This window comes from Penaeus monodon, chromosome 36 (genome assembly GCF_015228065.2).
Source record: "Penaeus monodon isolate SGIC_2016 chromosome 36, NSTDA_Pmon_1, whole genome shotgun sequence".
NCBI classification, from domain to species: Eukaryota; Metazoa; Arthropoda; class Malacostraca; order Decapoda; family Penaeidae; genus Penaeus; species Penaeus monodon.
Window position 1 is genome coordinate 16,501,091 of NC_051421.1, and position 15,000 is coordinate 16,516,090.

The 15,000-nt window shown below is 38.5% G+C and overlaps 2 protein-coding genes across 4 annotated transcripts in view; one reads left to right on the plus strand and one right to left on the minus strand.

The window, feature by feature from the left end:
- The window catches only part of LOC119595547 (PTB domain-containing engulfment adapter protein 1-like), an 80,668-nt gene extending 78,617 nt beyond the window's left edge, over positions 1 to 2,051 (minus strand). Inside the window, exons 1-2 of the mRNA XM_037944664.1 lie at positions 1,954 to 2,051; positions 380 to 743 (exon numbers count right to left, since the gene is read on the minus strand). The gene's annotated coding sequence lies outside the window, so the exon portion shown is untranslated. The remainder of the gene's footprint in view (positions 1 to 379; positions 744 to 1,953) is intronic.
- Positions 2,052 to 9,993: 7,942 nt separating this feature from the next.
- Positions 9,994 to 15,000, plus strand: part of LOC119595808 — a 14,299-nt gene continuing 9,292 nt past the window's right edge. For 2 of the 3 annotated variants that reach the window (XM_037944980.1, XM_037944979.1), the window contains exons 1-5: positions 9,994 to 10,262; positions 11,398 to 11,460; positions 11,587 to 11,715; positions 12,854 to 13,015; positions 13,457 to 13,587. In XM_037944980.1, coding sequence (XP_037800908.1) covers positions 10,131 to 10,262; positions 11,398 to 11,460; positions 11,587 to 11,715; positions 12,854 to 13,015; positions 13,457 to 13,587 — 617 coding nt within the window. In that variant the 5' untranslated portion in view covers positions 9,994 to 10,130. The remainder of the gene's footprint in view (positions 10,263 to 11,397; positions 11,461 to 11,586; positions 11,716 to 12,853; positions 13,016 to 13,456; positions 13,588 to 15,000) is intronic. The other variant, XM_037944981.1, reaches the window with a different exon arrangement.

A 15,000-nucleotide genomic window follows, 5' to 3' on the forward strand; every position in this document is an offset into this window, starting at 1 on the left:
CACCACAAGCTTTATTTTCCTTATTAATCCTTGATAAAGCTAATACCAGACAACACAGAACCAGGATCGGACGGACATGTTAACTGGCCACCATTACAGTTTATAAACAATGTTCACTTGAGGCCATAAAACGCGATAAGGTGTCCCATTGCATCGACGATTACGTTTGCTCGATCAACATGCATCCCGTGCGATGACTTCTAAGCAAACAGGTTTTTGAGTAAGGCACTGCCAAACTATGCTTTTCTTGCAACTCCTTTGTATTTACCATAATCGATTCATATGAACATCATTTTCTGTAAAGTTAAATAAATAGCAAACAAATAAATCCCGAAAAAATAAGTGAAAATATGACACCCCCCCCCCCCAGCACACCTACCTCGACAGATATCGGAGACTTGGGCGGCGCACGTGTAGGCAGGCGAGCGGGCGTCCCAGCGGTCACAACACCGAATATACCAACGCAACGGTACAGGTGGGCAGGCAGGCAGGCAGGCAGACAGACAGTTCACCTTCTCGCACAGGAGACCAGGTACCAATACGGTAATTTCCTTTCAGACTACGATAGCCCCCGCTCTGGTCACCTGGGAGGGGAGTGGGGAGTATGGAAGGGGAGGGGGAGAGGGGAGCCAGATGTGACGATGATGTAACACGGACGTTACAAAGTCTCTCCCAAGAGGGTCTTTGGCTCCTGCTTCCGCGTCTCACTGAACTTGCTCACTTCTTTACGGATAAAGTTAGGCCTGTGCGCAAGAGGAGGAAAAAGAACACGAGATAGAAGCGGGACCAAAGCTCGTCCATAATTTTCCATTTCCGCGTCCTACACAACATTCGATTCCTATACTAGTTCGAAGCCCCTATACTTCGGCCATGTATGAACAGGCTACACTAGACACATCACAAAGACACGCATACTACGATTTCTTTCTTCGTTTATATGAACTTAACGTCTCGCTTACTTTATAATCAAGGCTGTACGAACTACATAAGCTTACTACCGGCTTGTCTGTCTGTTATTTTAATGCTTATGATGTCGACTGGCGATAATTGTAAAATAATATAATTACTTTTAAAATAACAAAAGGAAACCCTCTGCAGCTTTACAGAATACAGGAGCAACCACCAAAACCTCAAGAGTAAATGCCCTATGCCAAAGACTAGTTTATTTCTGCCAGTAAACACCAGAAAAACTTGACAACGACGAGTGCAGAAAAATGCTGAATATCAAATAGCTGTCATTTACTTTCCATCTTAACAAACTCAGTTGTCCTTCAAGAACAAGTAACTAAACAAAGTCAGGCTTTATTATAAGATTTCATCAATACTTCTTCATTATAAAGAGTAAAAAGTACAAGCAGCAGACAAGCATGAACACCGTCTTCACACACGTAACACTAACTTGCAACGCTCTGAAGACATGCGCTCGTTGCCGAACTTTACCAGGTGAGACAGCGAATTAAAATCTACCAAGCGATGGAAGACGTGTACTGGCCTAAGGGTTTTATCTTTTGACTCTTCCGTCAAGAGCGAGGGACAAGGGCGTCTCTCTCCAGCAGGGGCAGACGGAGGGACACAGCATCGCAGGTATAGATACCGACAAGGCAATACCTGGTATGTGTGTGTGTGCAGCACCTGGAAGCCCGGGTCACGGCGGAGCCCCCAAGGCTGCCGCACCTCCTCCTGGATCGCTCTTACTTCCTTCTAGATTCCAGCGACAGCGCCACTATTGTGCCCTACGCTACACGGTACACCAAGGGGCTCTGTGCTACTCCCTCGTCTTCGTCCTACAGGTCTCCGCAACCCTGACGAAATAAGGTTATCGTCTCCAACACTGAAAAAATACAGGCAACAAAGCGGCAAAGAACACTGTTAGCTGACAGAAATGCAAGGTGCTCGCGAATGAGCCTAACACAACTACTACAAAACTGTTCAGAGCATCAGATGCACACGTACAGAAGTCCAGAGAAACTGCACGCTACGCAATGGAGGGTTCCTCCAGCAATCGTAGGAGCACACTGGCGCCCCCCACCTCTTCTTCCTGGCTCTTGGGCTTGCCTGTGCTACGCAGAGTGCCGCAAAAACTTCGCTTCCCCATACACACTCTTTTTTTATCTTACCTAAACCAAAAAAATATTATTCGACTACAATTGATATCATCAAAATATCACCAAAGATTATCAATCACGTAAATAAAAGTATGGTGAACAATATAAAGCCGACGGCACTTCAGAAACACGAGGAATGTCGAGAGCGTCCTGCACCACCCTGTACATTATAGTGGGCGGGGCCTACACTCCGCCATCATCGGGGACTTCACCTGCCACACCGCAGTCTTGAATCTACTTTCCCGCAACACACTACCACACCTGCCATGCTACAACCAGCCATCCCTTCCTCTCCACAAACCACAACTCTTGCCCAGCTACGATCTTCCAGGAACGTAATCCCGAAAACTACAAGCACCCGTGTCTTCACATCTTCCACATAACACATCTCACCTGGCCTGCCATCACACTAGCACACGGTACCTGTCAAGCTTCACAAATACCGCAATAGGGTTATCCATCACACATCACTCTGGATATATCTGACGCAATACAATCACCATGCCTGTTGTACTACCATACCCGCCACGCTGTTTCCTTCCATATTCGCGAAGGAACATGCTGCCGTACCTGTCACACTGCTTCATCGGAGACTGCACACGCATACACGCTGCCATAAAGACTTATCATAATGTTACATTTATTCCAAGACTTCCCATAATCGACGTGCAATTTGGGTGTTACGGAAGGGCAGTGGTGCGAGGAGTGATAAGTGTGATCTAACGTTTTGTGGTGGACATGGTTGTGTACATTTAGTTTTAAGTAAATGGTGCAGCACGATTTTTTTGGCTACAGTGTACTGTCCTGTCAACAGAATCCATGACAAAGTATACATAAGTCGGGCATAATAATATATACACATTCTTGAACAACATTTTCATTCACAAATTAGTCTTCACTAGCCTTACTATAATGACACCAAAATCCCAACCCTTTACCCTTACCCTTACCTCACTGCTGACAGCCAGTTTACACCATTCCCCTGGTCAACCGGTTCGACATATCGTTAACGGTTCAAGACCAAAGCGGTTCGCTCAACCCGCGACGTACGAGGACAGGCAGGCGGACAAGGGCAAGGACAGCGAACTAGGGACAAGGAGATAGGAACGAGAAACAAAACGTAAATATAATCGACATTGGAAGCTAGCAAGGGCACAACAGGCCTGCTGTGGCGCGCGAGGGAATGATGCGTTGGGAGGGGAGGGGAGGGGAGGGGAGGGGAGGGGAGGAGAGGAGGGAGAGGAGAGGAGAGGAGAGGAGAGGAGAGGGTAAGGAAGAGGGAGAGTGGGGGGTTAGAGGGAGGGACGGGAAGGGAGGGGGAGATGATAGGAGAGAGTGGGGGAGGAGGAGAGTAGGGAGAGGGAGGGGATGGAGGAGAGAAGGGAGAGTGAGAGAAAGAGGGAGGAGATGGAGGAGAGAAGGAAGAGTGAGAGGGAAAGGGGAAAGGAAAGGAAAGGAATAGAGAGGAAAGGAGAAGAGAGGAGAGGAAGAGATGACATGAGATGAGAAGAAAAGAGGAATGTAGAGGGAAATTAGAAGAGAAGAGAAGAGAAGAGAGGGAGGAGGGAGAGGAAAGAGAGGGAGGGGGGCCAAGCGCTCCGTCGAGACGTCACGGTGATGGCGCGGCGCCGAGGGAGAGAGCAGACGAGCGCGGAGAAGGTGCCTGGCGTGACAGCGTGAGAGTGTTTGCCGCTGAAGGAGTGACAGCGAGAGACCGACAGCCAGCCTCCTTCCACGCTTTCATTCCCGTCCGCTCTGGCTTGGGATAGCCCTAGCCAAGATTCCTTCCGTGCTCTCATGTTGCTGTCTGTTGGCCCGTTATTGCAAGCTAAGTTGCTATGTTGTCCTCGAGGATGATTATCATAATGATGTGCGATGATGATGATATTGACGATGATGATGCAGATAATGATACTGGTGGCAATTACGTTGATATTGATTTTGTTCATGGCGATAATCGCACTTGTGATGTTGATGTCCATGTTTACTTCCATGTTCCCTCGTCATCTTACCCGTCCACCGTCGTCCTACTAATCTTTCCATTCCCCTTCTCATCCGATTTTTCCTATTCCACTTTTTCCCTTCCATCCCATACAATAAATCCTGTAGCGCTGCACTATGACGAAAGCGCAAACCACCACCTGGCGACGGACGTGAGGACGTGTGGGCGCCGCGTCGCCTCAGGCACGCCCGTGATGCAACGTCGTCCGCATTGCCCTCCCGCCGACGAACCTCCTTGCTTAGACCGCCCCGTAACCGCGAAGTACTTTCGGCGTCCCCGCGAAATTGCCTTCCTAAACCTACGACTGGTGTTTTCCCTCGTCCTGTATTCCTCCGGGGTGGTTCGCTGATAATCAACAACTATGCAAGCTTCTTGTCCACAATCACTCTATGGGGGTTACATAAGAAGAAAGGTGGGGAGGGAGGGGCTGAGTAAGATGTTGCAAGGGGTTCATTAAGTTGTGGGTATGTTGTGCCGCGGAGGGTAGGATGACATGTTACGACAGCCGGCACTTAGCTATAGTGATTGGTCCCGATGCCACGTCTAGAAAGGGGTTTATTACGTTTTTTGGTAAATTGTAGTCAGCAGTACAGTAAGCTGTGACGGGGGGACAATAAGGTATCCCAGGGAGGACTAAGTTTTGAGTGGGGAATGTAAGTTATGAACGAGAAAAGGAGATAGAGGAACAATAAAAGTAAGCTGTGGCTTGGAAATTGATGTAAACTCCAAGAAGGTCGGACAGGGAAGTCTGCACGGTTAGGTAGACAACAAGGACAAAGACATCCTGGAATATACATGATACGTTGATTATTGCAGAGAAAAAGGCCCTGAGAATCCTTCCAGGAAATAGGAACTAGTTGTTGTAAACCTGTTAAGATATGATGTAAAGTTTATTTTGATAAGGCAGATGGACCAAATTTCACACAAATGCAACAAAGGATTTGCTAGGGTTTAGAATTTAAAGGGAAAAGTAATGTGTATGATGAAAAATAATACATGTATGATGAAGAATAATACATGTATGATTTTTGACAATTTTATCTACAAGTAGTAAAAAATTCAAGCAGTGATTTTGATATATAAAATATCCACATACATCACAGTATCCTTACTTTATATACTTTATGAAGATATACCAAAAAGTACATATTAAAGGGTGTGAATTCCAGGTGCAAAAACTAAACAAATGAAGTGTCATATCTAAAATCATAATTACTTCATGAACAGTATGTAGTTGTATTTGAATGGAGGTATACAAATTAAAAAATGGTAAGTGGCAATAAAAAAAGCGCTTTATTACTGATTGACAGGCAATCAGTATTGTTTTTTTGAGAAATCTATTACATGATGGAAGTATACCTGTAAGATAAAGAAAGTCTGAGGTGAGATGTAGCCAGTGATGGAAATGAGATGGGACTGATAATGATCTAAACTTAAAAGTTCTTAAACAGACATATATCATTTTCAAAGAATTATATCTTGCAAAGCAAAGATTATCAAAATATTATTAAGAGGCTGTAAAGCAGTGGTAAGATCATGGTCCAGAGCAGTAATTACACTTTCCATTATGTTGACCAGCAAGGCATGAAGGACCAATATGTAAATACAAACTACAGAGTAAAGAATTTTTCAAAATTTACTTTATCTAACCAAGTAAAAAAAAAGTGCATTTCATAAGTCATGGAGTGGTACTGTATCCATAATGCATAATATATCTATATATATATATATATATATATATATATATATATATATATATATATATATATATATATATATATATGTGTGTGTGTGTGTGTGTGTGTGTATGTAGGTATATATATATATATACACACACACATATATATATATATATATATATATATATATATATATATATATATATATATATATATATATATATATATATATGTGTGTGTGTGTGTGTGGTTGTGTATATGTATATATATATATGTATATATATGTATATATTATATGTATATATATGTATATATATATGTATATATATGTGTATATATATGTATATATATATATATATATATATATATATATATATATATATTATATATATACATATATATACATATATATACATATATATACATATATATATATATATATATATATATATATATATGTGTGTGTGTGTGTGTGTGTGTGTGTGTGTGTGTGTGTGTGTGTGTGTGTGTGTGTGTGTGTGTGTGTGTTTATATACATAAATAGAAAGACAGATATAGATATATATATATATACTATTTTCTATTTTCTTTTTTTTTACAAAAATCATAACCAGCTGAGAAAACATTGAAATGCTTAAATGCTTAAATGTTATTCAGTAATGCCAACTGATCCTTCTACAATTTGGCTTCTCTCGGTTATGATTCACTTTTAAAGGCTGACTATGAATTCTGTATTTCTCTTAATATGATGTTGATTTACCTTTAAGAAGCAATAACATAAGTGCATATGGAGTATTTACTTCAAACTGCTGGACATCATTCACCTTATATGGTTCCAGTACAGACAATATAACATCATGAAATAAAGGCATCACATATTTTTCAAGTGAAAATTAATTTTGGAGTATAAATCTTGATGTTTGTGTAAAGCATCTCATACTTTTCAAATGAAAACTATTTCTGTAGTGCAAATCTTGATGTCTGTCTAACCTCTTATCCACTGTCAGAATGGCATAAACTCATAAATCAAATAACAGAATGCAGGACTGAAAACCTCAAGTCATCTTCTAGAGCAAGCTGATACTTCTTGGAGGATGCATCAATTTTAAGACAATGAAAAAATGGCAAAATACAAAATGCAAAGAAAAAAATCCTTCTTTCATAGTTCAATTCCAGCTGGAAATAAATGAAAATAAAGTTCACATTATTAAACAAAACAAAATATGGAGGGACATTACGTAAACAGAAACTCTCAACTATGTCTGAGATTGCACTAACAATATCTGTATAAGCAGAAACAAACAACACTTGAGCATTCAGAATATAGCAATAAATATATGAAACTCTGCCTTATTAAACAATACTGGTGATACAGACCTAATGTATCAATGAGTCTGCCTTTAGTTTCATAAGACATCTAAAATTGAAAACAGAATATACTAATGAAATATGATCACACAATCAAATGATTTTCATATTTTATATTTGACATCCTACAACAAATAGTTGTAGGATGTAGGAAATATCAATTAAACAAAACACCAATAATGATATCACATGACAGTATATAAAAAGATGGAGGCTCTTGTCCCACCATCCAATAACCTCATCAACAGCAACCTATGACTTAATTTCCAGCAAATATTTATGAAGCTGAATGAAAATAAATCATCAATTACAATAGCACGATCGCAAGCTGTGTAACATAGCTGGTATAAAAAGAAGGTCGATTGGATATGTTTTTGTTGCACATACTCTATATGAGAAGTCGAATATTCACCTGTCTCCTCACTGTCAGTTCTCCAGAAAATGAACAGCAACTAGTTTAGCAGCATGAGTAGTACATGCATGAACTTTGCACACAGTAAGATCAATTAAATCTCCAATGAGGTAAAATAAAACTTACTTTTGTGTTTGTTTCAATTCTATTTCTCACTCTCTCTCTCTCTCTAATTGAAATCTCAATCCTCTTAATCTATTGCTGTGTTCCCTGTCCTCCTTGGAAAGACAGATGAATTTAATTTAATTTGAAGATTATTTTTTCTTATTACTTCAGTTTCTTATCAATGCAACATCATGTCAATTGCTCTGGGAGACATTTCGAGAACATATGACAAAAATCCTTCTGTGACAATGGACACGATGTTTAAATCAATGTAATCTGACAATATGTATAAAACCCTAACGTGTGTGTGGGGGGGGAGGGGGGTGAAGGAAAGAATGCTCAAAGTCTGAGGGCTAAATCGAATTGAAAATAAAACGTACATTGTGTAAAGCTACATTCAATTAACTGTTATCAATGGTCTCAAAGCAATACATATAATAAAATTGGCCAAAAGTAGTTTACACAGTTTACATTTAAAACACAAGATTCAATACTAAAAAACACAATTCACAGGTGTCACAGCCTGACATCGGGGTCGATTCCATCCACCTTCGAATTTTCAAAATAAGAACCACCACCAACAAGTAAAACACATCCTCATACTCACACTGGCAATCCAAAAAGACCTGATCTTCCCAATTATCCAATGGTTTACGCCAAAAGCAAAGCGAACCAGTGGGAAAGCAAAAATTTTCCGGGATCACACGAGGGGCCTGACTTCGCACAGTGTCAATGGGTGGTTTGTTTACCTAGGGTTCTGACTCTTATTCACTTCTTTGATCTTTGTCTTTCTTTTCTTTTCCTATTTTCTTGTCTTTGAAGGGAGTGGATGTGAATATTTTTATTTATCCTTGTGGAGAGAGGATTTTATTTTAGTGTTTTAAGTTCATATTTCTTATATTTTTATTTTATTTTCCTTTTTTCTTACCTTTGAAGGGGGCGGAAGTGAATATTTTTATTATCCTCGTGGAGATCGGATTTTATGTTAGGGTTTAAAGCTTATATTTCTTGTATTTTTCTTTTCTTTTTTTACTTGTGAGAGGAGAGTATATTTGAATGCTATCATTACCCTTATGAAGAGAGGATTGTTTTTTCTTTTAATATCATATTTCATAGTCTACTCATAAACTTCACTATTTTTTATGAGTGGAGATGTAAAATTTTCTGTATCATTTCATTATACCAATCATACAAGTATTTTTATTCATCCAAACTGCCCTATATTTCTCTTTCTCGCTAATTTCCCTCATTACGCCTTATTTGCGTGTTATATCTATTTTCTGTCTCTAATTTCTCAAAGTATTCCTCATTTCCCCCACTCATTCTAAATCATTTTTGTGTCATACACTTGCTTCTTGCTCATATTGAACCAATCATCTGCACGTCTTCCCTTGCAACAAGAAATGTTATGGGGTGCCCTTGAGATGTTGCAGGTGCTAATGATGTGTTTGTGTTTGCATTTATTATACATCTTAGAATCTCCTCGTATTCCTGACACTGTCCATTCACTGTAGACAGGTTCTACTTCAAATTCTTATTATCTGAATTGTTTTATGAGATGAGCATTGCTTTTTGTCAATTCCGAATCATTTGCCTCATTTTAATGCACTATTCCTTCCTTTAAAATTCTCTTTTCCCATCTTCCATTCCATTATTTCTCAACCTTATACTTACTCCATCAATCCTAACATATTTTTCCTGGTGTTCTCACACCCTTCTAATATACCCACTTTTTTTTTCTTAATCTCTTACTTCCTCATTCTCTCATGTCATGCTCGCACTTCAGCTCATTTCCTCATTTTGCTTTATTCCACTATTCTTTTATTAATGGATGGTCTTTCCAATCCCCATACCATCTGAATTTGTTTGTTTTATTGTGATCATCTCCTCAAAAGAAGGCATTTTCATGCCCTCATATTCATGTTTCATTTCCCTTATCATCATTTCTCGTACGACTCCATACTCTTGCCATACTATTGTCCCGTCTACGTGTCTTCTGCTAGACAGCTCGCCCCACAATATTTTCGTTGGTTACCACGTGTTTTAAGTATGAACTGACGCCAACTTTGGACATGGGATAAGATGAAATGAAAACAACTAATTATTTACACAATTCTACATTAAAGGGATTTTAATCCATCATTTAGCATTGAAATAATGGCTCTTCCGCCCACTTTCTGACGGGGATATAGACGATATAAGGAATCTATCAATGATCTATCAGGTGTTTATAGTTGAGGATCGGATTTCATACATACTGGAAATTAAAGAAATTAGAACCTATAAGACATTGCGATCAAACACCAAAACTCTTTGTATCCTTCGTTTTCAATCGTCTATAACACCACACCATCTGCAGACGAAATTGGCTGAGGCTCGAAATCGACAAACCTTTGCTTCCCTGTAGATTAGGGCCACGGTTTGTGTAATGGGCGAGGTAGCATGACACAAGAGAGGATATGGGCACCCTAGAGGACAAGCGGGAATCAAGCATGGAGGAGGTGGACCTGAGTGACACCAATATGCGGTGTGCCAATAGCGACACCCTGCCTGCTGATGTGTTTGACGAGGCACCTGACCCTCGAATTCAGGTTGGAGGACTCCCTTTGCGTCGTTTATGTTGTGCTTGGGCTGAAACAACTTCAGTAAATATGATGTAGGCGTTAGTTAAACCAATGCCTATCTATTGATACCTTATGAATGTGGGGTAGATAATGTTGTGTTAAACAATAGCAAGTTATTAATTAGTTGCTATGAATTAATTTAATATTTATTAGACGCTTTCAGACTATTATTTTTAAAGCGTAACTGACTTTTAAAATTAAAGAGCATCAGTTATAAAAACAAAAACGTGTTAAGAACATCATTAGAAGATATCCTAGTGATGACCTACATTTGTCTGTCAGTGGTTCTTTACCAGTGGGAGGGGGAGAGGGTAACTTCCAGGGGGTGGGGAAGGCATAGAAAAAAAATAAGAATTTCTTTCTTTTCTTTTGATTAAGGTGAGATTTTTAACATTTGATTGAAGTTGTAGGGTTGATGGCCTGGATGTAAGGACCAAATGCAGAGAGAGGGTGTGGTGGCAGAAAAGATTATTAGCCAATGGTCTGTGTAATTATTAGATATATTGTACCTATACTGTAAAGTTACCTGTAAATTTCATATAGCACTCTATGATTTTAAGAATATTTTCTTCATATTTCTGTTTTGTAAATAATATCAGTCACAGTCACTAGGCACAAAAGATATTTTCTTTTCAGGACAGAAAGCACACTGTTATATTTTCCTCTAAATTCTATGAAGAAAAAAGGAAATGGAAACTGATAGACATACTTTATTCTGACATACAGGCTGTGAGAAATACAGTGTGTGTGTGTGTGTGTGTGTGTGTGTGTGTGTGTGTGTGTGTGTGTGTGTGTGTGTGTGTGTGTGTGTGTGTGCATATGCATATGCATGTGTGTGTATATTTATTCTCAGTTACCATATATTAGTCAATTTTTAAAAATCAGGTATGTTTTATATGTTGTTTCTTCTTACCTACAGTAAATCCTTATATTAAAATCAATACATCTTGTATCTTCCAACAGTAACCTCTGGTGTCATTACTTTTATATGTAAATTGTATTATCAGTTAATACAGAAATTATTTTGGTGGATCATCAGTGATGTAGTTTTAGCTACAAGACAAATATATATTACCAAATATCGTTCTTCTTTTCTGAACAGGTGGAACTGGAATGTCTCAACACCTCCACTGATACCATAAACAAATTAGAAGTTGACCTTGATGTAAGTAAGAATATAATTGTAATGTTCTAAGTTGTATTTATATAAGTCTGTCCTTTTTTTCCCCTTTTATTGTAATACAAATTAGTTACTTCATTTAGTCAGTCCAAACTCTGTTTTCCTGAACAGGAAGCCCGAATGCAGTTCCGACAACTTCTCGCTGATTCTACGCAGCGGATAGATGCTCTTGCCAAAAGATTAGGGAAATGCGTGGAACAGTCTCGTCCATACTACGATGCCCGCATTCGAGCCAAACAGGTATAGTAAGATATTTGGTAATTGTTACCAATCAGAGTGCATCCCCCTGAGACTAAATCCTTTACACTATAGATGCTGGAATGACAAGAGTACTTGCCATGTCCACTGCATTTTTTTTATTTATTGGTTGTCCTTACATAAAGATGGTTACATAAGTGTATAATCACCAAGTAGTTAATTCCCATTTACCCTTTTCCTTGATAAAAAAAGAAAGAAAAATCAATCATATTAGTATTAATGATAACATTATCATCATCTTAATGTCAATAATAATAATAATAATTTCATTTTCAATATTAATAGTATTATAAAAAAAAATAAATAAAATAAATAAAAAAATTTGGGAAAAGGGGAAATCAGGTAAGGTAACATTGGTTCCTTGGTGGCTGAGCACTTGTGGAGCTTTCTATGTTCAGATAGAATTCACTAATGAAAACTTCAGTCAGCAGTACATATACCTGGCATCAATGGGTCAATACTCCAGCCAGAAACATAACATAACCTAAACTAACCTACATCTATATTTATGCCTGAACTCACACTTAATCAAACCTATACATTATTCCCCAGTCTCGGGGAAGGATAGTCTTATCGATTGCTTCTGCAGTTATTTGTAAGGCAGTATTCATTACATTCTTGCAGTCTTGTCCACAATTACCAAAACTTTGACTACATTGGAACACTTGAATCGAAAGTATAATATTGAGTAGTATAAATGGACATCATATGGTTATTAAGTAGACCTATTTATTATGGTTATTATTATGAGTTTATAAAATCATACTTTCTGCCTCCATCTATATTATAGGGTTTTTTGTAAGTCACATAGTGATATGGATTTTCTCTCAAGTTATTGCATTAGAATGACTTATTAGCTACTGAAAGAGATCCTAAGTTTTAATTTGAGTTTTTAGTATTGCCACTGTCTGATTATAAAGAAAATGCTCACAAGTGAGAAAGAAACATTTACTCTTGAGGCACATGATTTGCAATGGAAAAACCTTCAGACAGTGAATGAATATTTCATATAGGGAAATTTTTGGCAAGTCATCAAGAGTCCTGACTTGATGACTGCATCACTTTATATGACAATGAATTAAGAATGCAGAATGAAGCATTTTTTTTCTCGCATATTTAGGCACTCAGGGAAACCCAGATAGCAGCTGTGCGATATGAACGTGCCATGAGTCAACATGCTGCAGCTCGGGAGATGGTTTTCTTGGCAGAAGAGGGACTCATGCAGAAGGGTTGTGTCTTTGACCATACCTGGCAGGAAATGCTTAATCATGCAACTTCCAAGGTACCTTTGAGCTGCCCTCAGTTAAAAAAAATGGAAATATCATTCCTGTAAATTAGGTTGTTTACCAGAGATATTTGGCAACTCCACTCCAAAATGTACTTAACAACTAACAATAACAGTGAATATTAGGGATTCCCGAATGGATATTGGAGTATGAGTGAGTAGTTCCTTTGTGTGATTATTTCCTAATTTTACCAGATATGAAATTTTGTATCACTAATATTTAATCAGGTCCATGATCAAAATATTGTGAAGATTATGTGAGTGTTATATTGCCTAGGATAATAATAATTAACTTTAGTATGAAAAATGTATATTTATTGTATCATTTTATTATGTAATTTTTTTTTTTACTTTTAAATTATTTACCATTTAACTAAAAAAAAAATTTCAGTACAAGAACTGTTAGTGGCATAACCTTTTCTTGTGATTTTCAATCAGGTTAACGATGCTGAGAAGGAGAAGTTGGAAAGTGCAGCAGACCACCGCCGCACTTCAGCATTATACCACGAGGCAGAGACAAGAGTGAAGACGTTGCAGAAAGAACTGAAGAGAGCAATTGCAAAGTCAAGGTAATTATCTTTTATTCTTGTGCATGCTTTGTATGTCGATGCAACGTCATTATTTATCTAACCACTAATGCTGGCACTTATTCATTTATTTTACTTATATTTAAATGTTGATAACCATAGTGTTCATCTTCACCAGGACTAGATGTCATAGTTTAGTGTTAGCCTTATCTTCGCTTTTTTATGTGTGTCCTTGTATTTGTTTTGTATGTTTAGCTTGGATGGAGAAATATATGAGGAAAGCTGTCAAGGATTTATTAGGTATATGCATGATGACTCAGCTATTTTGTCAAAGTATAAGATGTAGTGGTCACAGAAACCAAAGATGTAAAACAGAGAAAAGAAAGGATAAATAATATGGTTAGTTTATCTTATTAAGATTTTTGAGTGTTGTTAGGCATAAGTTGTTTAGTTTAAAAAGTAAAAGAGCACATTGGTTTTACTTCTTTTATTCTCAGTGCTTATATTTTCTGTTGGCACTTTTTTTTTTCATTGTCAAGACTAATTTCATTTTCAAGAATACATTTTTCAGATTTTCCTTGAATATGTCTTTAAAAGTAATTTTTAGAGGGATATGGAAAAAGAAAGAGTGGGAGAGGGAGGGAGAGGGAGAGAGGGAGAGGGAGAGGGAGAGGGAGAGGAGAGGGAGGGAGAGGAGGGGAGGGGAGGAGGGAGGGAGGGGAGGGAGAGAGAGAGAGAGAGAGAGAGATAGGAGGGAAGAGAGAGAGATAAGGGGAAAGAGAGAGAAGGGGGGAGAGAGAGAGAGAGATAGGGGAGAGGGAGGAGGAGAGGAGAGAGAGGAGGGAGGAGAGGGAAGAGAGAGGGAAGGGAGGGAAGGGAGAGGGAGACGGGAGGGGAAGGGAGAGGAGTGGAAGAGAGAGAGAGAGGAGTGGAAGAGAGAGAGAGGGGAGAGGAAGAGAGAGAGGAGAGGAGGAGAGGGAGAGAGAGAGAGAGGGAGGGGAAGAGAGAGAAGGGGGGAGAAGAGAGAGAGAAGAGAGAGAAAGAGGAAAGAAGAGGGAAGAGAGAGAAGAGAGAGAGAGAGAGAGAGAGTGTATGAGGAAGTGAGAGAGAAGGAGAGGGTGAGGAATCTTTTAAATGTGCATGGATATTTTCATCTTTCTCCTGTGTATGTAATTATGATTTGGTTCTAGACATGTATATGAGTACTAATGAATTGTAGGAAGAGAAATATGATAAGATATTTGCCATATTTGAAGATACAAATACCAAAATGTGAATCAAGAAGTACTTTATTTACAGAATAGGTAAGCTGAAGAAAGAGCATGACAAAACAATCTTGTGAAGTTTACTGAAATAGAGGGTCATTTGCATATTTTTTATTTAAAATATACTAACATTTCACTAACTCATTGCCAACTTTATAGATTTAATGTTAATGCAAAAAGATATTCTGAG